Raw genomic sequence first — 23378 nt, 5'->3', positions numbered from 1 at the left:
TTTGAATTTGATTTCTCCAAAACAAAATATCAAGAAACACAGTCTTGTGACATATCAAATGAAAGCCGTTACCGTTCTGAGAAAAAATGATGCCTCCCCCACCTCTTTATCTTAATTCTAGCCCGAGATATGATAAAAAATGTAAAGCCATACCAGGCCAAAATCTGCACTTTTTCAAAACTTTAAAAATCTGTAAAAAATTAACTGATGAAGAAAAAAATTCTAAACTTTTAATTTGTAATTAACTAAAGTTGTACTTCATAAAAACAAAAAATAAAAAAAATCTAAAGATGTCTGGTAAAAAAAAATATTCATATTTGGATCACTTGATATGGAATGACCCCAAATCTAAATTTAAAAAAAACCACTTCCAAAAATATTAAGCTTTGATATTTGTCTTTTGGGTTGATTGAGAAGATAGTTGTTGATCAATAATAAAAAATAATCCTCTAAAATACAACTTGCCTAATAATTCTGCACACAGTGTAGATGTTGTGACAGCCAGTATTGTCGGCCAAGGGTCAGCGATCCCTGTATAGATTCAGTGACAGCCAGTATTGTCGGCCAAGTGTCAGTGATCCCTATATAGATGCTGTGACAGCCAGTATTGTCGGCCAAGGGTCAGCGATCCCTGTATAGATTCAGTGACAGCCAGTATTGCCGGCCAAGTGTCAGTGATCCCTATATAGATGCTGTGACCGCTAACACGACCGGCCAAGTGTCGGCAATCCCTGTATAGATGCTGTGACAGCCGGTATTGTCAGCCAAGTGTCAGTGATCCCTGTATAGATACTGTGACCGCTAGCACAGCCGGCCAAGTGTCAGTGATCCCTATATAGATGCTGTAACAGCTACTATGACTGGTTGAGTGTGAATGATCCTATATATGCTATGACAGCTAGCACAGAGATTATGGTTATGGCCCATTGACCAGTCTTGCTGTTCCATTGTAACTATTCACCTTTCATATTGTTTTTATCGTTTTCATTTTCAGTTGTGGCCAAAAGTATTGACACCCCTGCAATTCTGTCAGATAATACTCAGTTTCTTCCTGAAAATGATTGCAAACACAATTTCTTTAATGTCTTCATTTATTTTGTCTTAAATGAAAAAACACAAAAATAATTGTCCTAAAGCCAAATTGGATATAATTCCACACCAAACATAAAAAAGGGGGTGGACAAAAGTATTGGCACTGTTCGAAAAATCATGTGATGCTTCTCTAATTTGTGTAATTAACAGCATCTGTAACTTACCTGTGGCACCTAACAGGTGTTGGCAATAACTAAATCACACTTGCAGCCAGTTGACATGGATTAAAGTTGACTCAATCTGTGTCCTTGTGTGTACCACATTGAGCATGGAGAAAAGAAAGAAGACCAAAGAACTGTCTGAGGACTAGAGGAAGCATGAGCAATCTCAAGGCTACAAGTCCATCTCCAAAGACCTGAATGTTCCTATGTCTACCGTGCGCAGTGTCATCAAGAAGTTTAAAGCCCATGGCACTGAGGCTAACCTCCCTGGATGTGGACGGAAAAGAAAAATTGACAAGATATTTCAACGCAAGATTGTGCAGATGTTGGATAAAGAACCTCGACTAACATCCAAACAAGTTCAAGCTGCCCTGCAGTCCGAGAGTACAACAGTGTCAACCTGTACTATCCGTCGGCATCTGAATGAAAAGGGACTGTATGGTAGGAGACCCAGGAAGACCCCACTTCTTACCCCGAGACATAAGAAAGCCAGGCTGGAGTTTGCCAAAACTTACCTGAAAAAGCCTAAAACGTTTTGGAAGAATGTTCTCTGGTCAGATGAGACAAAAGTAGAGCTTTTTGGGAAAAGGCATCAACATAGAGTTTACAGAAGAAAAAAAGAGGCATTCAAAGAAAAGAACACGGTCCCTACAGTCAAACATGGCGGAGGTTCCCTGATGTTTTGGGGTTTCTTTGCTGCCTCTGGCACTGGACTGCTTGACCGTGTGCATGGCATTATGAAGTCTGAAGACTACCAACAAATTTTGCAGCATAATGTAGGGCCCAGTGTGAGAAAGCTGGGTCTCCCTCAGAGGTCATGAATCTTCCAGCAGGACAATGACCCAAAACACACTTCAAAAAGCACTAGAAAATGGTTTGAGAGAAAGCACTGGAGACTTCTAAGGTGGCCAGCAATGAGTCCAGACCTGAATCCCATAGAACACCTGTGGAGAGATCTAAAAATGGCAGTTTGGAGAAGGCACCCTTCAAATATAAGGGACCTGGAGCAGTTTGTCAAAGAAGAATGCTCTAAAATTCCAGCAGAGCATTGTAAGAAACTCATTGATGGTTACCCGAAGTGGTTGGTTGCAGTTATTTTGGCTAAAGGTGGTGCAACCAAGTATTAGGCTGAGGGTGCCAATACTTTTGTCTGGCCCATTTTTTGAGTTTTGTGTGAAATGATCAATTTTTTGCTTCATTCTCTTTTTTGTTTTTTCATTTAAGACAAATTAAATGAAGATAATAATACCAAAAGAATTTGTGATTGCAATCATTTTCAGGAAGAAACAGTATTATCTGACAGAATTGCAGGGGTGTCAATACTTTTGGCCACAACTGTAAATTGTATATAGCTTTAAGACTTCTGCGTGTCACTAGAAAGAACTTGTCTAAGCCCCCTCATCACCAGCTGGCCCCAATGATTCCTAATGGTGCTGGATACAGCCCTCCTCTAAGCTCTTCTATTGCTTTTCATGTGATCACAGGGGCTATAGATCTCCATTGATAAAAACTGACGCATAACCCACATCCATTGTCACAGCGCTGTACTCCCTACTCTCCCATGACCATGAATGGAGCAGGAGTGTGTAAGCTCAGCCACCTCTCCAGAGCCCTACTTCTACTAGTGGGTCTCCCCAGTGACCAGTAATTTAGCACCCAACCTGTGAATAAGTGGTTACAGTGGACCAGCCCCTCTGAGATGCAGATGAGAAGTAGCAGGTGTTTTTTAGGAACACATATAGACCTAAAATTATGATCCTTTTGCCAGGAAACTTTAAAAAGAGTAAGCAAATTCTCCAGAAAGGAAGGGATTGCGGAGCTGCGCCAGCAGAAATGATGGACTTGGCTATGAAGAACTTGCAGCTGAAGAAACCTCAGTTGATTTCTGAAGAAGATAAAGAGAACTTGTCCTGTAAGTGACTTAAGTATGAATGTGGTGTTATGTCATCAGCAGATGCAGGCTGACTACTTATTTCGGTTCATTGACTTTTTTCCCAGTGTCTTTGAGCCACACAAATGGTGAAAATGTGCAGAGTTCGGCGTCGGGAAGGACTCAAAGGATGCACAGCGACAGCTCAGAGGAGCTTTCCAACAGCCTGATTTTTTCATTTGGGTATCAAATTATATATTTTTATTTAATTTAAGGATTTTTTTTTTAAATTTTGAGTGTAATATGAGTGTCTTTGTACCAGAACTTAGCATGTGCCTGTTTTCTAGACAAAAGTTGAGCTCACCAGAAGATTGTGATGAAGTTCCGAGGAGGCCTCCAGTGAATGTGCCTAAGGTAATGTTACATTGTAGCTTGCCCTGTACAGCGCTGCTTCCAGTCTACTATATACTAAACCTCCTGTGTTTTATGCCTGCCAGTTTGGGAGAGTCCCTGTACAGTCCACAACCCCTCCAGAAGCAGATGCCAGCAATAGTGACACCTTGTCTTGCTCAAGTGTTAAAAGGTACTATATATTGTTCAAGTCTCATCAGGACACAGGCTTCTTTACAGTGATTCTGGGATTAAAAAATGGCTAAAACATTTGACATTTATCTGATATATGTAGCAATTATTCATCGAGAATATCAGGACTTGCTGTGAAATAGAATGATATAAATAATATGAAATTTGTCCATATTCATGTGCGTCACGGGTGCAGGCCGGGTTTTGGAACAAGCCATGTACCTGTGTTTCCATCACATCTCTAGGGCAAAGTTGTACCTACTGGAAGTAAAACCGATAACACTGCTAGGACAAGCCCTTCTCAATCTGTAGGTTTGCCCATATTACAACAATAACATTTCTAATGAGCAGATTATTACACTGTCCGTGTGTACCCATTAAATTGATATTTTATTTGGCATCTACAAAGGTTTTATAAAAGTATATTTTGGATGTGTTTCTATTATCACGTCAGCGTGAGTTTACGTTAAATGTTTTAAATTATGATGTAAAATATTAAGAATAGACAGTGTGATATTTCGGATTTGCATAAGGCTCCGTTCACACTGATACTGTATTCCAGAAGCCATGATCTCAGGACTGTTCCTGTTTTGTATTGGCTCTTGACTGATCTTGTCTTGTATTGAATCTGTCTCATTTCCATTGTGGTGCTGGATAGAATACAGCATTAGTGTGATCATTTCAGTAATCAAAACCCGCAGATTGGTTGCTAATAAGTCTTGCAAGTAGACGTGGCCCATAGTGTGTGAATCAATAGTTCCTATTTTTAGTTTTTCAGTTACCGGTAAGTTCTAATTATAACTTACATTTAAATTTTTTATGTCTTTTTTATTTCAAGGCCACCACTTAATGCAATGCGTGTGCCAGTTCTGCCTTTCTTGTCAAAGCCGAAGTATAATGGCAGTGAAGATCATGCTTTTGGGAATAAGGTTGGATAAGGTCTTTTTTTTATATAGACTTATTAACTTTAGAGAACTTGTCATAAATATTTTATACCCCAAATTAATGTCATGTATGTAAAGGCGCTTTATTCCTCACCTTTCTTGTACAGATCCATTTTCCTGTTTTAGAAAAAGACATGGTTGGAATTGTATTCTAATGAGCTGTAAGTTCAGTGGGGGTGGGCTCTGCAGTTACAGCTTTCCTGCGCCTTTCCTATTCCCCTCCCGCTGCCTGCCTCTGACTGACCGGTCACAAACATGAGTCCCATGTCAGTCAGACAGAAGGCAGGGAGGGGGACAGGAGTGCTGTAAGTACAGAGCCCTCCCCCGCTGTACTTACAACTCATTAGCATACAATTTTAACTATGCATTTCTCCAAAAAAGTAAAACTGATTCATACAAGAAAAGCTGAGGATTTACTGAGCATTCGCCCTTTCCCAACATGTCGATTTTTCATTTTTGCACTTTCATTTTTTTACTCTTCATCTTCCAATTGCTATAACTGTTTTTATTTGTTTTGTTTTGTTTAGTTTTTTCTGTCTACCATAATCATTAGGGCTGGGGTATTTTCTGGACGAGTTGTACTTTTGAATCACACCATCCATTTTATCATGTAATGCACTTGAAATTGGCTTACGCAGTTGGAGTCGGTGTCCATTTTGGTGGAGTCAGTATAAAATGGACCGACTCCTAAAATATATAATGAATTGAGTGCAGTAGTTCAGTGCAGGATGTGCTCTAAATGTTTTCATAAGAATTTGGGAAAGTTCTGAAATGTCCTATAAATGTCTGTTCTGTTCCTGATCTGAGGATCTCTGCTTTTAGATGAGATGAATCTGTGCTGCACTTTGTGTACATGCTCAGTAGTTACCAGGGCTGTGCGGTCGTAGTGGAGATGAATCTGTGCTGCACTTTGTGTACATGCTCAGTAGTTACCAGGGCTGTGCGGTCGTAGTGGAGATGAATCTGTGCTGCACTTTGTGTACATGCTCAGTAGTTACCAGGGCTGTGCGGTCGTAGTGGAGATGAATCTGTGCTGCACTTTGTGTACATGCTCAGTAGTTACCAGGGCTGTGCGGTCGTAGTGGAGATGAATCTGTGCTGCACTTTGTGTACATGCTCAGTAGTTACCAGGGCCGTGCGGTCGTAGTGGAGATGAATCTGTGCTGCACTTTGTGTACATGCTCAGTAGTTACCAGGGCTGTGCGGTCGTAGTGGAGATGAATCTGTGCTGCACTTTGTGTACATGCTCAGTAGTTACCAGGGCTGTGCGGTCGTAGTGGAGATGAATCTGTGCTGCACTTTGTGTACATGCTCAGTAGTGACCAGGGCTGTGCGGTCGTAGTGGAGATGAATCTGTGCTGCACTTTGTGTACATGCTCAGTAGTGACCAGGGCTGTGCGGTCGTAGTGGAGATGAATCTGTGCTGCACTTTGTGTACATGCTCAGTAGTTACCAGGGCTGTGCGGTCGTAGTGGAGATGAATCTGTGCTGCACTTTGTGTACATGCTCAGTAGTGACCAGGGCTGTGCGGTCGTAGTGGAGATGAATCTGTGCTGCACTTTGTGTACATGCTCAGTAGTGACCAGGGCTGTGCGGTCGTAGTGGAGATGAATCTGTGCTGCACTTTGTGTACATGCTCAGTAGTGACCAGGGCTGTGCAGTCATAGTGGAGATGAATCTGTGCTGCACTTTGTGTACATGCTCAGTAGTGACCAGGGCCGTGCGGTCGTAGTGGAGATGAATCTGTGCTGCACTTTGTGTACATGCTCAGTAGTGACCAGGGCTGTGCGGTCGTAGTGGAGATGAATCTGTGCTGCACTTTGTGTACATGCTCAGTAGTGACCAGGGCAGTGCGGTCGTAGTGGAGATGAATCTGTGCTGCACTTTGTACATGCTCAGTAGTGACCAGGGCTGTGAGGTTGCAAGTCTGAGAAATTGAGGGTTAATGACGTTGCTGGTTAGCTAAAAAGAACTTTAAATATTTCCATAGACAGGAGTAGAGCAACTTGCCCACAGGAGTCTTCCTCTCCCCCTTAAGTTGATTTACTCTACTGTTAAGAAGTAATGTCACGTACAGCTCATGCCATCTAGATCCCTGGCTTGTTGGTTGCCCGTCTCTTGCTCAGGCCTGCCGTTTAAGCTGAGAGATCCAACATGTCTAATCTTTGTTTCCCCCCAATGGCAGATGTAACGAGCAATTTTCCATTTTCTCTGATTTCGGATGAGGATCTGGGTGCGATTCTCTGTTCTCAGCTAACTGGCCCTAATCTGAAGTAACATGGGGAAAGCTTTACATCACAGATTACATATTAGCTAACATATTTTGAGAATCTTCCATTTTCTCTCCATACAACGGTGCTGAGTCATCCAATGTCTTGTTCTTAGTCGTCCTCCAGTCTTAGCCCTGCTAGTCCACAGCTGTCGACAGAAAACAGTCTGGAAATGAAGACTCCTTCTTCAGTGATCATCAGGGGAGCGGATGCCGGCACCCATGGCCGAAGAGATAATGGCAAGTTGTTTTCTTTCTGGTCTTCTTTCCTATAGAATAATATTGTTGGAGGTTTAGTTTGATTTTGTGTCCTGTATTTGATCAGTGTTGTGTAGAAGCTAGCCAGTATCGGCACTGCTTTCTCATCCCAGTCCTATAGCTGAGCCGTGGTGGCCAGAGATCTCACATAGTGGTTGTTCAGTCCCGAAACCTCACAAAAATCATTCAGGTCATAAATGTCATTAGTTGGGGTCCAGGTGCTGAGCGCTCCCTTTTGCTGGAATGTGGAACATGCCAAGTAATGTGCCCTTTAGACCAGGGCTGTGGAGTCGGAGTCATGAAGTCGGAGCGGAGAGGTTTGGCCAAAGTCGGTAACCACGGAGAGATTTGGCTTACCGACTCCATAGCCCTGCTTTGGGCTTCATTGAAGGAGATGTGAATATGGAGCCATGAGGCTCAATCTCGGTGACCACTTACATGCCGAGAGTTTCCTAATGCTGGGAAGAGAAGCGTACAAGAGGCCATATTTCATAAAATATACTGCTAACTTTATATATTACTCTCGTTTTTTTCCCTTTTATATTTTTAGATATAAATATGAACGATACAGACTCTACTACAGCTCCGTATCATCCTCCAGAAATGAACCAACAGTCTGAACCTTCTCCAATTCCTACTCTTGTCAACCACAAGCAGACTGAGCCACCAAAACCCCCAAATGTGGAGGCAGAATGGAAATGGAAAGTTCCTGAGGTGCCCAGTGACCTTTTCCAAGGAGAGGTGCTTACTCTTTTAACTTTTTTTTTTTTTTTCTTTCAACAACTCTCATTAGGGTGCTTTCATGCAAACAGATTACTGCAGTTTGTGGGTTTTCCTTCCATAGCAGGTTTTTATGTACACTAAAGTGCAGAGAATAATTAGAGATTTACACCAAGCCTTCTAGTAGACGGACGGGCATAAGTGACGGTGTAGGCCTGGTAGGGGCAGATTTCTACCATTTTCTCTCTTACGGTATTTATTTCTATTCATTCATAAATTTGATGCTTTAAATGGGTTGTACTCTGACGACCCCTTCTCAGTTGCAATATTTTGCCATGTGAAATAAAAAATAGTCTATAATCTCCTCCATTGTGGGCTCTGTTCTAGCTATGTCGGTGCCTGACCTCATGGGGCTCGTGTGACGTTGTTGGGCCTTCGTGTGACTTTGTAGGGCCCTCGTGTGACGTGAGCACTGCAGCCAATCAGTAGCTGCTTCATTCTCGCTTCCTGCAAACAAAACTGACACCCAGAAGAAGCAGCTAGATCTGCTACTCTGTTGACTTCTTCCAAATGTCCGTTAGTGCCGAAGGAAGTGAGAATGAAGCTCATGACACATAACAATGTCACACAAACCCCATGATAACAGACCTTGCTGAATCGGCACCGAATGTTAGTAACGGGCTGTCTCTATTTTACACTGGCAAATCGAGCAATTGAGAAGCAGCTGTCATGGGTTGTAGACAACCTCTGTAATACTGCAGGATACCAGTGCTATGCAGTGTGTCTTAATATATTTCAGAATATTGGAGTGTAAAGGGGTTGCCGCATCATGTCAGGTAGACTACATTCAGGGCTGACACGTTGATGCCTGTCCAGCTGTGGCACCAGTGGGGAAGGAGGATCTGTCTTTAAAGGGTTAACACTAGTGATGAGCGAGCGTGCTCGAATACGATTTTCGAGCTGCCGTGGCTGCAGGTCTCGATGCTGTTCGACGACCGCAATCCATGCAGGGATTTCCTGTTTGTTAGGCTATCTCTGCATGTGTTGGGGCTGTCGAACAGCTGTGAGACACGCAGCCATAGTTACTTGCGCATAGTATTTGAGCACGCTGAAGATGCCATATTAGCACACGAGCGTGCTCGGATGGCACATTACCTGAACACGCTCGCTCATCACTAGCTAATACTGTGGTTGCATAGCCATTGTAAATTACTGTCCTGCATAACATGATGTGCAATGGTTTTGAAGTACCTTATTTTTCGGACTATAAGACGCACTTTTTTCGTCCCAAAATGTGGACGAAAATGGGGGTGAGTCTTATAGTCCGGATACATTGGTTCTGGCTGTGGTGGGGAGATGGGGGAGCGTTATCTGAGGAGCAACAGGTCACAGAGGCAGGAGCCGGCGGCTCCTGCTAACTCTCGTGCCCACTGCTAAAGAGAAATGAATATGCACTGCATTCCACGCTTATGAGCATGGAGGGCAATGAATATTCATTTCTTCCTGGTATGATTGATTGGCCCCAACCCAGTCCTGGTATCCATGGCCCCATCAGAAAAGTTAAAAAAAAGCAAACCTTTACTCTTGCTTTCCTCCGCTCCCTCGCAGTCGCAGCGTCCTGCTCCGGTGCCAGCAGCTGCTTAATTCTTGTAAGCAGCGCGTGGCAGGGATGTCATGTGCTGCTCACAAGCAGAGCACAGCTGCCAGAATACTCACCGGGTGTTCATCAGAGATCGCGGTGAGTATCCATTCTTCAGCAGCGCACACTGTCTGCCGCCTGCTACTGCCGGCGGTCACGTGTGCCGATACTTAAGAGAAATGAATATTGTTAACTCCTAATGTCCCAGGCACCTCTCCAGCTCCTTAATTTCTATACAGCAATTAGTAACTCGCCACCTTCTCCCTCACCTTCTGCTTCTGTTGTGAATCCTGTAGAATCACAATCCCCTGGCACTGAACATCATGGCTCTCACTGTCCTGAGCAGGTTGCTTGTTCAAAAACCCTGATATCTATATAAATAAATACAGAGAGAACACTATACTCCAGAACAAACAACTGATAAATAAGTGCTACGGTAGGAGTTGTGTTCAGTTTTATAGTTGTAATAACATAGCTATACTACTTACCACTGTTATTCAAGGAGAGTGCCCACCCTGTCAGACACCAGGAAGTATGGGGACTACAGAGTTAACTGTTCCATAGACCATTTTATCACTTTAAGTTAATTGAGGTTTGTGGGAAATTGTTTGTGCACAGCTCTCTTAAAAGGAAGCTGTCATCAGGATTTTATACCTCAAAATAATGTCATGTATTTAACCCCTTAGCGACCGCCGATACGCCTTTTAACCGCGGCCGCTAAGGGTACTTAAAGCACAGCGCCGTTAATTAACGGCGCTGTGGAAAAAGTGAATAGTGCCCCCCAGAGTCGGATTTTCTCCGGGGTCTCGGCTGCCGCGGGTAGCCGAGACCCCAGAGAACATGATTCGGGGGGTTTTGTACCGACCCCACATTTGCAATCGCCGGTAATTAACAGTTTACCGGCGATCGCAAAAAAAAAAAAAAAAAACGCGATCTCTTTTTAATTTCTCTGTCCTCCGATGTGATTGCACATCAGAGGACAGAGAAAAGGGGTCCCCGATCGCCCCCCGATACTCACCTATCTCCCCCGGTGCTCCCGGTGGGCGCCGCCATCTTCAAAATGGCGGGCGCATGCGCAGTGCGCCCGCCGGCCGGCACCGGGAGAATCTTTGGGGTCTCGGCTGCCGGGGGTAGCCGAGACCCCAAAGAACATGATCGGGGTCGGTTTTACCGACCCTGTTTTGCGATCGCCGGTAGTTAACTGTTTACCGGCGACCGCAAAAAAAAAAAGAAAAAGTAAAGTGTAATTCTCTGTCCTCTGATGTGATCGCACATCAGAGGACAGAGAAATAGGGGGATTCGGGGACCCTATCATACTCACCGGTGTCCCTGGGTCCTCCTGCTGCTCCTGCTGGCCGCCGGCAAAAGAAAATGGCGGGCGCATGCGCAGTGCGCCTGCCATCTGTCTCCATCTGACGGCCGGCAGGAGAACAGCAGTTGGGGCTAAAGCTAGGGTTAGGGTTAGGGCTAAATTTAGGGTTGGTGCTAAATTTAGGGTTAGGGTTGGGGCTAAATTTAGGGTTAGGGTTCTTTCACACTTACGTCGGTACGGGACCGTCGCAATGCGTCGGCCCGACATACCGACGCACGTTGTGAAAATTGTGCACAACGTGGGCAGCGGATGTAGTTTTTCAACGCATCCGCTGCCCAATCTATGTCCTGGGGAGGAGGGGGCGGAGTTACGGCCACGCATGTGCGGTCAGAAATGGCAGACGCGACGTACAAAAAAACGTTACATTGAACGTTTTTTGTGCCGACGGTCCGCCAAAACACAACTGATCCAGTGCACGACGGACGCGACGTGTGGCCATCCGTCACGATCCGTCGGCAATACAAGTCTATGGGCAAAAAAACGCATCCTGCGGGCACATTTGCAGGATCCGTTTTTTGTCCAAAACGACGGATTGCGACGGATGCCAAACGACGCGAGTGTGAAAGTAGCCTTAGGGTTAGAGTTGGGATTAGGGTTAGGGTTTGGATTAGGGATAGGTTTAGGATTAGGGTTAAGGTTAGGGTTGTGATTAGGGGTGTATTGGGATTATTGTTAGGTTTGAGGTTAGGGTTGAGATTAGGATTAGGGGTGTGTTGGATTTAGGGTTTTGATTAGGGTTATGGTTAGGGTTGACATTAGGGTTGTTTTGGGGTAAGGGTTGTGATTATCGTTAGGGTTAGTGATTAGGATTATGGATCGGGTTGGGATTAGGGTTAGGGGTGTGTTGGAGTTGGGTTGGAGCTAGAATTGGGGGGTTTCCACTGTTTAGTTACATCAGGGGGTCTCCAAACACGACAGCCAATTTTGCGCTCAAAAAGTCAAATGGTGCTCCCTCCCTTCTGAGCTCTGCCGTGCGCCCAAACAGTGGGTTACCCCCACATATGGGGCATCAGCGTACTCGGGATAAATTGGACAACAACTTTTGGGGTCCAATTTCTCCTGTTACCCTTGTGAAAATAAAAACTTGGGGGCTACAAAATCTTTTTTGTGGAAAAAAAAAAAAATTTTTTTATTTTCACAACTCTGCATTCTAAACTTCTGTGAAGCACTTAGGCATTCAAAGTTCTCACCACACATCTAGATAAGTTCCTTGAGGGGTCTAGTTTCCAAAATGGGGTCACTTGTGGGGGGTTACTACTGTTTAGGTACATCAGGGGCTCTGCAAGCGCAACATAACGCCCGCAGACCATAACGACCGCAGACCATTCTATCAAAGTCACCATTCCAAAACGGCGCTCCTTCCCTTCCGAGCTCTGCCGTGCGCCCTAACAGTGGTTTACCCCCACATATGGGGCATCAGCATACTCGGCATAAATTGGACAACAACTTTTGGGGTTCAATTTCTCCTGTTACCCTTGTGAAAATAAAAGCTTGGGGGCTAAAAAATCTTTATTGTGGAAAAAAATTTTTTTTTTTATTTTCACGACTCTGCATTCTAAAGTTCTGTGAAGCACTTGGGCATTCAACGTTCTCACCACACATCTAGATAAGTTCCATGGGGGGTCTAGTTTCCAAAATGGGGTCACTCGTGGGGGGTTTCCACTGTTTAGGCACATCAGGGGCTTTCCAAACGCGACATGGCGTCCGATCTCAATTCCAGCCAATTCTACATTGAAAAAGTAAAACTGCGCTCCTTCACTTCCAAGCTCTGCGGTGCGCCCAAACAGTGGTTTAACCTCACATATGGGGTATCGACGTATTCAGGAGAAATCGCACAACAACTTTTGTGGTCTAATTTCTCCTGTTACCCTTGTGAAATTAAGAATTTGTGGGCGAAAAGATCATTTTTGTGTAAACAAAAGAGATTTTTTATTTTCACGGCTCTACGTTATAAACTTCTGTGAAGCTCTTGGGGGTTCAAAGTGCTCACCACACATCTAGATAAGTTCCTTAAGGGGTCTAGTTTACAAAATGGTGTCACTTGTGGAGGGTTTCCACTGTTTAGGCACATCAGGGGCTCTCTAAACGTGACATGGCGTCCGATCTCAATTCCAGCCAATTCTGCATTGAAAAAGTCAAACGGCACTCCTTCACTTCCAAGTTCTGCGGTGCGCCCAAACAGTGGTTTACCCCCACATATGGGGTATTGGCGTATTCAGGAGAAATTGCATAACAAAATTTATGGTTACATTTCTGTTTTTATACTTGTGAAAATTAAAAAAATGGTTCTGAATTAAAATGTTTGCAAAAAAAAGTTAAATGTTCACTTTTTCCTTCCACATTGTTTCAGTTCCTGTGAAGCACGTAAAGGGTTAATAAACTTCTTGAATGTGGTTTTGAGAACCTTGAGGGGTGCAGTTTTTAGAATGGTGTCACACTTGGTTATTTTCTATCATATAGACCCCTCAAAATGACTTCAAATGTGATGTGGTCCCTAAAAAAAAATGGTGTTGTAAAAATGAGAAATTGCTGGTCAACTTTTAACCCTTCTAACTCCCTAACAAAAAAAAAATTTGTTTCCAAAATTGTGCTGATGTAAAGTAGACATGTGGGAAATGTTATTTATTAACTATTTTTTGTGACACATCTCTCTGATTTAAGGGCATAAAAATACAAAGTTTGAAAATTGCAAAATTTTAAAAATTTTCGCCATATTTCCGTTTTTTTCATAAATAATTGCAAGTAATATCGAAGAAATGTTACCACTAACATGAAGTACAATATGTCACGAAAAAACAGTCTCAGAATCAGCGGGATCCGTTAAAGCGTTCCTGAGTTATAACCTCATAAAGTGACAGTGGTCAGAATTGCAAAAATTGGCTCGGTCATTAAGTACCAAATTGGCTCTGTCACTAAGGGGTTAAAGTCTCTGAACCGTTGAAAAACAGAGTGCCGATTGCGCCAGACACTGCCAATCTTTATTATCAGGATCTTACTGCCCATGCATCACCTCAGGGAATTACCTTGCTTGCGGTAGATCTCGGTCAAATGAGTCACTGGAACAAGAGTGAACTGTCAGTCACTGACAGGTGGTGGGCTGGGGATAGGGAAGAGAAGCAGAAGAACTGTAAGTGCAGTCCGCACCCTGCTGCACTTGCTGCTCATTTTCATAAAAATTTGACCATGGTTTTCTCTAAAATGGAAATGCTGAATTCTGAAAGAAGGGTATTAATTTTATCAACATTAAATCAACTTTACATAAATGACATTATTTTAAGGTATAAAAATGTCCCATCACAGCATTTCAATTGGTTTGATGTCTGCACTTTGACTGGGCTATTACAACACATAGATTCTTTTCCTTTTTAACCATTTTGGATGTAGGTTAACTGGTGTTATTGGGATCATTGTCCTGTTATGACCCAGTTTCGGTCACGCTTCTGCTTTTGGATAGAAGGACTCACATTTTTACTCCAAAATACTTTGGTTTCTCAGGCGTTTTTGATCAACTTAATACTTATCCTTAATACTGTGACTGGAAAGTCAAATCCTCACCCTTCCACCAGCTTTCTTGACGGTTGGTTTGATGTATTTGTATGAATATGGTGTAATTGGTTTTCACCAAATGTAACAAAGGACATTAAGCCTAACCTTCTCCACTTTGTTCTCATGTGTCCAATGGACTTTGTTACAGAAGCCTTATGGTTTGTTCATGTGCAACTTTGCACATTTTATCCATGCTGCCATGTTCTTGTTCAGTCTTATTCTAATTGTACTGTCAGAGACTTAAACATTTAACAAGCTACGACCTTTAGAATCTGAGCTGAATCTCTTGGGATTTTACAATTTTCCTGAGCATTGCACGCTCTGACTTTGGGGTTAATTTGCTGGGATGTCCACTCTTGGGAAGATTGTCAAATGTCTTGAATGCTGTCTTCTAAATAATTGTTTTCATTGTGGAATGATGGACTTCACTGTTTCAAAATGACCTTTTACAGATTTATGGCCTATTTTGGTGAATAAATAATGACACGGTGTAATTTGTCATGTGTTCTTCATCTGAGGTGGTTTCCCTTAATTTTAGACAGTCTAATGATTTTTTTTGTTCTTTTGTGAGACATAAAACTATATAATTGAAAGAGGGTCTACTTAGTTTTTCTGATAATTGTTTTTATGTTTTACACTGTGTACTTTTGGCTATTCTGTGTCTTGTGGGCTATACCTTACCATACACGGCTGCATTAAAATATTTTAAAGGGAATCTGTCAGTAGAGTCAATCCTCATAAGCCGTCTATATCAGATACTGGTGATAGGAATAAAATATCTGCGATCCGATGTCTCACTCCAGAGAATAAGGGGGGCATCACCAATGTGAAACATATGACTGACATGATCTACTTGTCCTACGCTAGTAACGCCCCCTTTAATTTAAAAGAAGCTCTGGAGGCAGATTCTCGGGGAGATCTCTGTCCGGCCCCTGGATCTTAACAGCTTATTTACATCTAGAAGAAAAACATGGATTTCTCTGGAATAAGACATTGTATCAGAGATATCAAGGTATCGCTTTATGCAGCTTCCTATGACCCACTTGCCCGTATAGATGGCTTAGCGTTGGTCGTACTGACAGATGCTCTTTAAGGCATAAACATTTTTGTGGTTCTAATGCATCAGTAATGTAACTGATTAAATAACATGTCACCTTTAGGCAAAAAGAATGAGTATCGAGCCAAGTGCTTATCCTTTGTCCAAACGAGCATCTCCACCTGGGCCATTTCTAAAGCACGATCCTGCATTAGTATGTGGCACGCCTGCCAAACCACAGGAAGATTACATGAACTGGTAATTGTGTACTTATTTATTATTATTCCATTGATTCCATGCTGCTGCACATGAGGAGGGGCAATATACAGGATACAAATATATTACAATGAACTAACAAAGACAGGCACAGAGGGGAGAGGGTCCTGCCCTTGCAGAGATGAAGTATAATGGGGAAGGAGGCCATAAATTAGGGGGTTGCGGCAGCTCTGGTAGTGGTGGGATGGCAGCGGTGTCAGTGCAGGCTGTGGTGAGGTGGCAGTGGGGTCAGTGCAGGCTGTGGTGAGGTGGCAGCGGTGTCAGTGCAGGCTGTGGTGATGTGGCAGCAGGGTCAGTGCAGGCTGTGGTGAGGTGGCAGTGGGGTCAGTGCAGGCTGTGGTGATGTGGCGGTGGGGTCAGTGCAGGCTGTGGTGAGGTGGCAGTGGGGTCAGTGCAGGCTGTGGTGAGGTGGCGGTGGGGTCAGTGCAGGCTGTGGTGATGTGGCGGTGGGGTCAGTGCAGGCTGTGGTGGGGTGGCAGCGGGGTCAGTGCAGGCTGTGGTGGGGTGGCAGCGGGGTCAGTGGAGGCTGTGGTGGGGTGGCAGTGGGGTCAGTGGAGGCTGTGGAGTGGCAGCGGAGTCAGTGCAGGCTGTGATGAGGTGGCAGCGGAGTCAGTGCAGGCTGTGATGAGGTGGCAGCGGAGTCAGTGCAGGATGTGGTGAGGTGGCAGCGGAGTCAGTGCAGGCTGTAGTGATGTGGCAGCAGGGTCAGTGCAGGCTGTGGTGGGGTGGCAATGGGGTCAGTGGAGGCTGTGGTGGGGTGGGAGCGGGGTCAGTGCAAGCTGGTAATGTGGCAGCGGGGTCAGTGCAGGCTGTGGTGAGGTGGCAGCGGGGTCAGTGCAGGCTGTGGTGGGGTGGCAATGGGGTCAGTGGAGGCTGTGGTGGGGTGGGAGCGGGGTCAGTGCAAGCTGGTAATGTGGCAGCGGGGTCAGTGCAGGCTGTGGTGGGGTGGCAGCGGGGTCAGTGCAGGCTGTGGTGGGGTGGCAGCGGGGTCAGTGCAGGCTGTGGTGGGGTGGCAGCGGGGTCAGTGCAGGCTGTGGTGGGGTGGCAGCGGGGTTAGTGCAGTATGAGGTGAGGTGGCAGCGGAGTCATTGGAGGCTGTGGTGAGGTGGCAGCGGGGTCAGTGCAGGCTGTGGTGGGGTGGCAGCGGGGTTAGTGCAGTATGAGGTGAGGTGGCAGCGGAGTCATTGGAGGCTGTGGTGAGGTGGCAGCGGGGTCAGTGGAGTTTGTAAGCGTTCTTGAAGAGTTTGGTTTTCAACTTCTGTCTGGAAGTTCTGAATGTGGTGGATAATTGGACGTTTTGGGACCCAGAATTCCAAAGGACGGGGGACACTCATCACTCAGGAGATATCTTGGAGGCGATTGTGTGAGAAACGTGCGATTGTGTGAGAACCGTACAAGTGTAGGGGAGATACTGCAGTTTTGGGAGGACCGGAGATTACGTGTGGGAAGGTATCAGGAAATTAGTTTGGAGATTATACCAAGGAGTCAGATTATTGGCAGCTTTGCAGGTCCATGAGAATAGTTTGAACTCAATATGAGCCAAAGAAGTGATTTGCGGAGCCGGAGAGGAGTGGACTCTGTAAGCAAAGAATGACTGTTCAAACTAAGTGCCGCAGCTCGGTCCATGGCCAATCATTTAAATACACCTTTAGCATGGCTATGTATAGTACAAGTGATTGGATGATGCAGCTTCAAGTCCCCCCAAAAGGGGACTGGTAAATCCAGTAAAAAGTGTGGGGGGTTGAAAATATTAAAAAAAAAAAAAACACAAGTTCAAATCATTGCCCCATTTGAAAAAAAAATTTAAAAAATCTATACACACACATATATTTGGTATAGCTGCATTCAGAAATGTCCGATGTTTCAAAACCTGAATAAAATAATCCGATTGGTAAACGGCATAACAAAAAGAAAAAATACAGAACTCCAGAATTGTTTTTTTTGGCTACAACATTGCAATAAAATGTAATAAAAGGCTTTCAAGACATTGTAACGGGTCTTGGAAAATGGTGGCACAAGCATATTTTTTTAATTACAAATTTCCAATTTTTTTTAACCACTCCACTAAAAAAAAGTCATGGGTTTTTTCCCCCTGCTTTCTGGTGCATTATTTGATAAAATAAATGATATAATGCAAAAGTACAACTTAGCGCAAAAAGACAAGTCCTCGTACGGCTATATTGACGGAAAAATAAAAAAATTATGGCTCTTGGAAGAAAGGGATGATAAAGTGGAAAATCTCACGGTCGTGAAGGGGTTAAAATGCACCACACTTGTAGTGTTTCATGCTAGTCAATAAAGCTGACACATTTTAAAACTTCCTGGTCCAATATTTTTCTGTAACAATTAGACAGCATTGATGAGTTTGCCTCCATGTATGGTTAATCTCATATATCCCTAATTTCAGCATGAATGAACTCTACAAGTGTTTTTGTCATACCTGTTTTAGTTTTCGTACTCCTGTGGTGAAAGGTTCTCTAGGACCGCTATCGCTGATGTCCACTCCATGTGACAACCGTCCCAGCTATCTTCCACATACCCCAGCTAATTCCCATTTGCAACCTTTTCCGGTAATATAACAGATTTCTACTATACAGTATGTTGAATGTTTGTGTCTCTCTCTTTGTCTGTCAAACTCTTTTACTCCTGCCTGTCTCTCTGGGTCTGTCTGCCTTTTTCTCCTTATCGCTCGTGTATGTGTGTCACTCTGTTTTTGCGGGCAGTCTTGTCTCTGTCTCTTTCTGTCTCGTTTGCCTCTTTCTGTCTCATTTGCCTCTTTCTGTCTCTCTCTGTCACAACACAGCTGACGGGTGACCCGGGACCAGGGTCTCCTTCCATGTCCCTCACACTAGGGGGATCCCTAGCTCGCCCTATTCCCCTGGAAACTTCTGAAAGTGAAGATGCTGGGACCACCACCCTTGCCACATCTCCTGAGTCAGCCTTCTGTCTGTTCTCCCCCCATTCCCCCCCCCAGTGAAGAGGGGTGATACTGTGCACCGTAGTGCCCCAACCCGACAAACAAGGCAACATAAACAAGGGTTAACAGGATACTCCAGGCATGCAAAATATTTACTCGCATATAACAGAGGAATGCACCGGGGCGTGGAGGTAGTGGGGAAATAAACCAGCATAGAGAAGGATAGGGAATTAGCACACATACAAACCAAATAGTCACAGTTAATTCCTCCAACACTCCAGAAGCCATGCAGTAAATGCTAGCTCTGGCAAGGATTTGCAACAGAGCCCAGATTATAAAGGGGAAAGGAGTGGCTAACTGAGCTCAGCTGCGAGCACATAGATTTCCAACCTGGCTGATTAACCCCTGTTCTGCCAGAATGAATAAACACCATTAAAATTAAGAAGTGCTTCTTCTCAGCGCCAGAGTAGGAACAAGCAGACACTGCGGTTTTCTGGCTCCACGCTTTCACGGTAACCCTGTTTCACTCATTCTGTCTCTCTCTTGCTCCATGTGTGTCTCCTTGCGGGCGGGCTTTTTTCCACTCTTTCGCACTGTTTCTCTTTCTCGATCGCTGCATCTGTCTGTTATTTCACATCTTACGGTACTTTCCTGGACCATTGGCTTGTTTCTTTTGTAGATTGCTGCCCCTATCCCAGCCAGTGAGTGCATTGTTGTGAAAGGTCGGGTGTACGCAGTATTGAAACAAATCGGCACTGGTGGATCTAGTAAGGTAAAACTGTCGTTCAACAACTCAATAAGCGAGCATGCTTCTCCTCACATGGATGCTCCCACGGACCTGTTCTTGGTGTTTTTGTGCCAAGTGACTATAAACGTCAATGCCACAGTTGCTTAGATTGAATCTCCTTTATAGCGGCTGCTCCCTACAATAGGTGTTTAGTGTATAGTACTCCTCCAGCACCGCTTTACCCCTGAGTGCCTGATATTGGGAAGGGCATGGCTTATCGTAGCTGGATGTGTGTAAATATGAAGTGACTACAGGAGAAATCCTACAGGAACCTGTTTTATCTTGCAATCTTTTATAGTTGTGTAGGTAATTTTCATGTCTTGTCACAGGTCTTTCAAGTCATGGATGACAAGAAACACTTGTATGCAATAAAGTATGTGAACCTAGAGGAAGCCGATAAACAAACTATCGAGAGCTACCAGAACGAGATTTCACATTTAAACAAACTTCAGCAACACAGTGATAAAATAATTCGTCTGTATGACTAGTAAGTATTCTTCTACTATAATAAGGACGAGATCTAGTCAGAAGCTCTAAGTACTTATAGCTGTCGTTTCTCAGTGAAATAACCAAGGAACACATCTACATGGTGATGGAGTGTGGAAACATCGACCTTAATACTTGGCTCAGGAAGAAGAAGACGATTAATCCATGGGAAAGAAAGAGTTACTGGAAGAACATGTTAGAAGCTGTCCATACAATCCACCAGCATGGTAGGTAGTTTACTGCAGCTTTTCAGTTTCATCTTCCAAAAGATAGGAGATAACTTTTCTCATCGCTAGGCGTCTGACCACCGTGGACACCACAGATTGCGAGAACTAATGGAGTAGAAGTCGATCATGGTGGACTCTTCATGATCATCCTAATAGAAGCGCCAAAGATCAGCCAAGTGCTGCGCTTGGCAATCTCTGGTGCTCCCATTAAGAATGAATGGAGCAGTAGTGCACTTGATTGACCTCTGATCCGTTTTGCATAGATAAACCTGTCTATTTATCTATCTGTGTATGTAGCGAGGGGATCAGGTCCGTAGTCCTGCTGTGCCGTGGTCAGTGCCTCAGAATAGGGGGCAACAATCAGGTAACAGATTCCCTTTAAGGCCTTAAGGACTTTTCCCCCTTTATTAACCAGAACAAACATTTGCCTTGTACGTTTTTCGGTTTGGAAATCCTTTTACAGGGACAGTTATGCACTAAGTGGGGTTCAATGGCTTCATCTAGGTTCTCATTCCACAGCGCCCACTTGGGTGTGGGGAAATAATGATGTAAACAGAGAAAGAAAGAAAAAACACGGGGAAACAAATTCTTGCATATGTAGCTCTTAATTAGACTCAAATACATTACCCCGGCACTGCAAGTCAGTGATGCTAACCACTGAGCTACCCAGCTAATAGTTAAGGCACATTATTTTTGACAGATTTTTTGAAGTCTTCCCTTGTATTTTTATTCTGTGATCGTCACACACATAACTGTATATCTTCTAGGTATTGTTCACAGTGATCTGAAGCCAGCAAACTTCTTGATTGTTGATGGGATGCTTAAGCTGATAGACTTCGGCATTGCAAACCAAATACACCCAGATGTGACCAGCATTGTGAAAGACTCTCAGGTATGTATACTGAAGATTGCATTTCGGCTTAATGTTTGGATATGTACATTTCCATGGCTAAATGTTGATATTGTTAGCAGCAATAAATCGGCTCTTTCATTGCCAGACCACTATAGGATCACTATATCCAAGCGTGGCTTTCCTCTAGACACCAGGTCCACCCATAATTGTTCATAAGTTGACCTCTCTCCGTGTAAAGCGAGTGTTATCTACAGCAATCAATTTGGGGTCTTGGCAGTTGTACCATTACAATTTAATTATATTTATTACTTGGTATGGCAAAATACATTTGATTGCGATACGTTACTTGGGCATTTTTTAGATATAGATTTAAATAAGCCTACTGTTTTCCTTAAAGGGAACCTGTCACCCCCAAAAATCGATGGTGATGTAAGCTCACCGTCATCAGGGGCTTATCTACAGCATTCTGTAATGTACGTTAGATTATACTCACCCAGGGGCGGTCTCGCTGCGGTCTGGTCAAATGGGTGTCTCAGGTCCACTCCGGCGCCTCCCATCTTCATTCCATGACGTCCTTCTGGGCTTCACGCCGCGGCTCCGGCGCAGGCGTACTTTGTCTGCCCTATTAAGGGCAGAGGAAACTACTGCAGTGCGCAGGCTGTTGTGAATTCTGTTATCGAACTCCCTCCTGTGGTCATGAATGGTACTTCGGCGAGTTCTGTCCATGGACTCCCTCTGGTGGCTGTGAGTGGAGCTGCGGCTTCTGAGGTTCCTTCCACAGGTGACGTAGTTTATTCGTTGGCTGGCTGCTCTATTTAACTCCACTCAGATCGTTACTCCATGCCAGCTGTCAATGTTCTTGTACTGGTTCAGTTCGCTCTTGGATCTTTCTGGTGACCTGTCTACTCCAGCAGAAGCTAAGTCCCTGCTAGTTAATTATTTGTTCTTTGTTTTCTTGTCCAGCTTGCTATCATGATTTTGCCTTGCTAGCTGGAAGCTCTGGGATGCAGAGTGGCACCTCCGCACCGTGAGTCGGTGCGGAGGTCTTTTTGCACACTATGCGTGGTCTTTTTGTAGTTTTTTGTGCTGACCGCAAAGATACCTTTCCTATCCTCAGTCTGTTTAGTAAGTCTGGCCTCCCTTTGCTGAAACCTGTTTCATTTCTGTGTTTGTGACTTTCATCTTAACTCACAGTCAATATATGTGGGGGGCTGCCTTTTCCTTTGGGGAATTTCTCTGAGGCAAGGTAGGCTTAATTTTCTATCTCTAGGGCTAGTTAGCTCTTAGGCTGTGAAGAGGTGTCTAGGGAGAGTTAGGTACGCTCCATGGCTATTTCTAGTTGTGTGATAGGTTTAGGGGTTGCGGTCAGCAGAGCTCCCACTTCCCAGAGCTTGTCCTGTGTGAGTTTAACCATCAGGTCGTTCCGGGTGCTCCTAACCACCAGGTCCATAACAGTACAGCTGGCCCAAAGTATTAATGCATCTCAATAGAGGGATAAGAGAAGTTCTGAGACCATTTTTTTTTCTCTGCAGTGTGTTTTGTCTTTCTTTTCCCCTTAAAGGGAACCTGTCACCTGAATTTGGCGGGACCAGTTTTGGGTCATATGGGCGGAGTTTTCAGGTGTTTGATTCACCCTTTCCTTACCCGCTGGCTGCATGCTGGCCGAAATATTGGATTGAAGTTCATTCTCTGTCCTCCGTAGTACACGCCTGCCCAAAGCAAGATTACCTTGCACAGGCGTGTACTACGGAGGACAGAGAATTAACTTCAATCCAATATTGCGGCCAGCATGCAGCCAGCGGGTAAGGAAAGGGTGAATCAAACACCTGAAAACTCCGCCCATATGACCCAAAACTGGTCCCGCCAAATTCAGGTGACAGGTTCCCTTTAACCTCTGGGTGGTTCAGGACACAGGTGTAGATATGGACATTCAAGGTCTGTCCTCTTGGATGGATCATCTCACTGCAAGGGTACAAAACATTCAAGATTTTGTGGTTCAGAATCCGATGTTAGAGCCTAGAATTCCAATTCCTGATTTGTTTTCTGGGGATAGATCTAAGTTCCTGAATTTCAAAAATAATTGTAAACTGTTTCTAGCTTTGAAACCCCGCTCCTCTGGTGACCCCGTTCAACAAGTAAAAATCATTATTTCTTTGTTGCGTGGTGACCCCCAAGACTGGGCATTTTCCCTTGCGCCAGGAGATCCTGCATTGCGTGATGTAGATGCGTTTTTTCTGGCGCTTGGATTGCTTTATGATGAACCAAATTCAGTAGATCAGGCAGAGAAAATCTTGCTGGCTTTGTGTCAGGGTCAGGATGAAGCGGAGGTATATTGTCAGAAGT

The 23378-nt window shown here is 44.3% G+C and overlaps 1 protein-coding gene across 1 annotated transcript in view; it reads left to right on the top strand.

Annotated features, from left to right (window-relative positions):
* TTK (TTK protein kinase) overlaps positions 1 to 23378 on the top strand; it is a 100247-nt gene that overhangs the window by 35513 nt on the left and 41356 nt on the right. Inside the window, exons 5-17 of the mRNA XM_069726453.1 lie at positions 3022 to 3165; positions 3252 to 3366; positions 3471 to 3537; positions 3621 to 3706; positions 4544 to 4634; positions 7035 to 7158; positions 7727 to 7917; positions 15614 to 15747; positions 18215 to 18335; positions 19362 to 19454; positions 19799 to 19956; positions 20031 to 20182; positions 20950 to 21074. Of these exons, the coding sequence (XP_069582554.1) occupies positions 3022 to 3165; positions 3252 to 3366; positions 3471 to 3537; positions 3621 to 3706; positions 4544 to 4634; positions 7035 to 7158; positions 7727 to 7917; positions 15614 to 15747; positions 18215 to 18335; positions 19362 to 19454; positions 19799 to 19956; positions 20031 to 20182; positions 20950 to 21074 (1601 nt within the window). The remainder of the gene's footprint in view (positions 1 to 3021; positions 3166 to 3251; positions 3367 to 3470; positions 3538 to 3620; positions 3707 to 4543; positions 4635 to 7034; positions 7159 to 7726; positions 7918 to 15613; positions 15748 to 18214; positions 18336 to 19361; positions 19455 to 19798; positions 19957 to 20030; positions 20183 to 20949; positions 21075 to 23378) is intronic.

This window comes from Ranitomeya imitator, chromosome 5, assembly GCF_032444005.1.
Source record: "Ranitomeya imitator isolate aRanImi1 chromosome 5, aRanImi1.pri, whole genome shotgun sequence".
Lineage (NCBI taxonomy): Eukaryota > Metazoa > Chordata > Amphibia > Anura > Dendrobatidae > Ranitomeya > Ranitomeya imitator.
The sequence above is the reverse complement of the archived record's forward strand: the minus strand, read 5'-3'. Positions and strand labels throughout refer to the sequence as shown.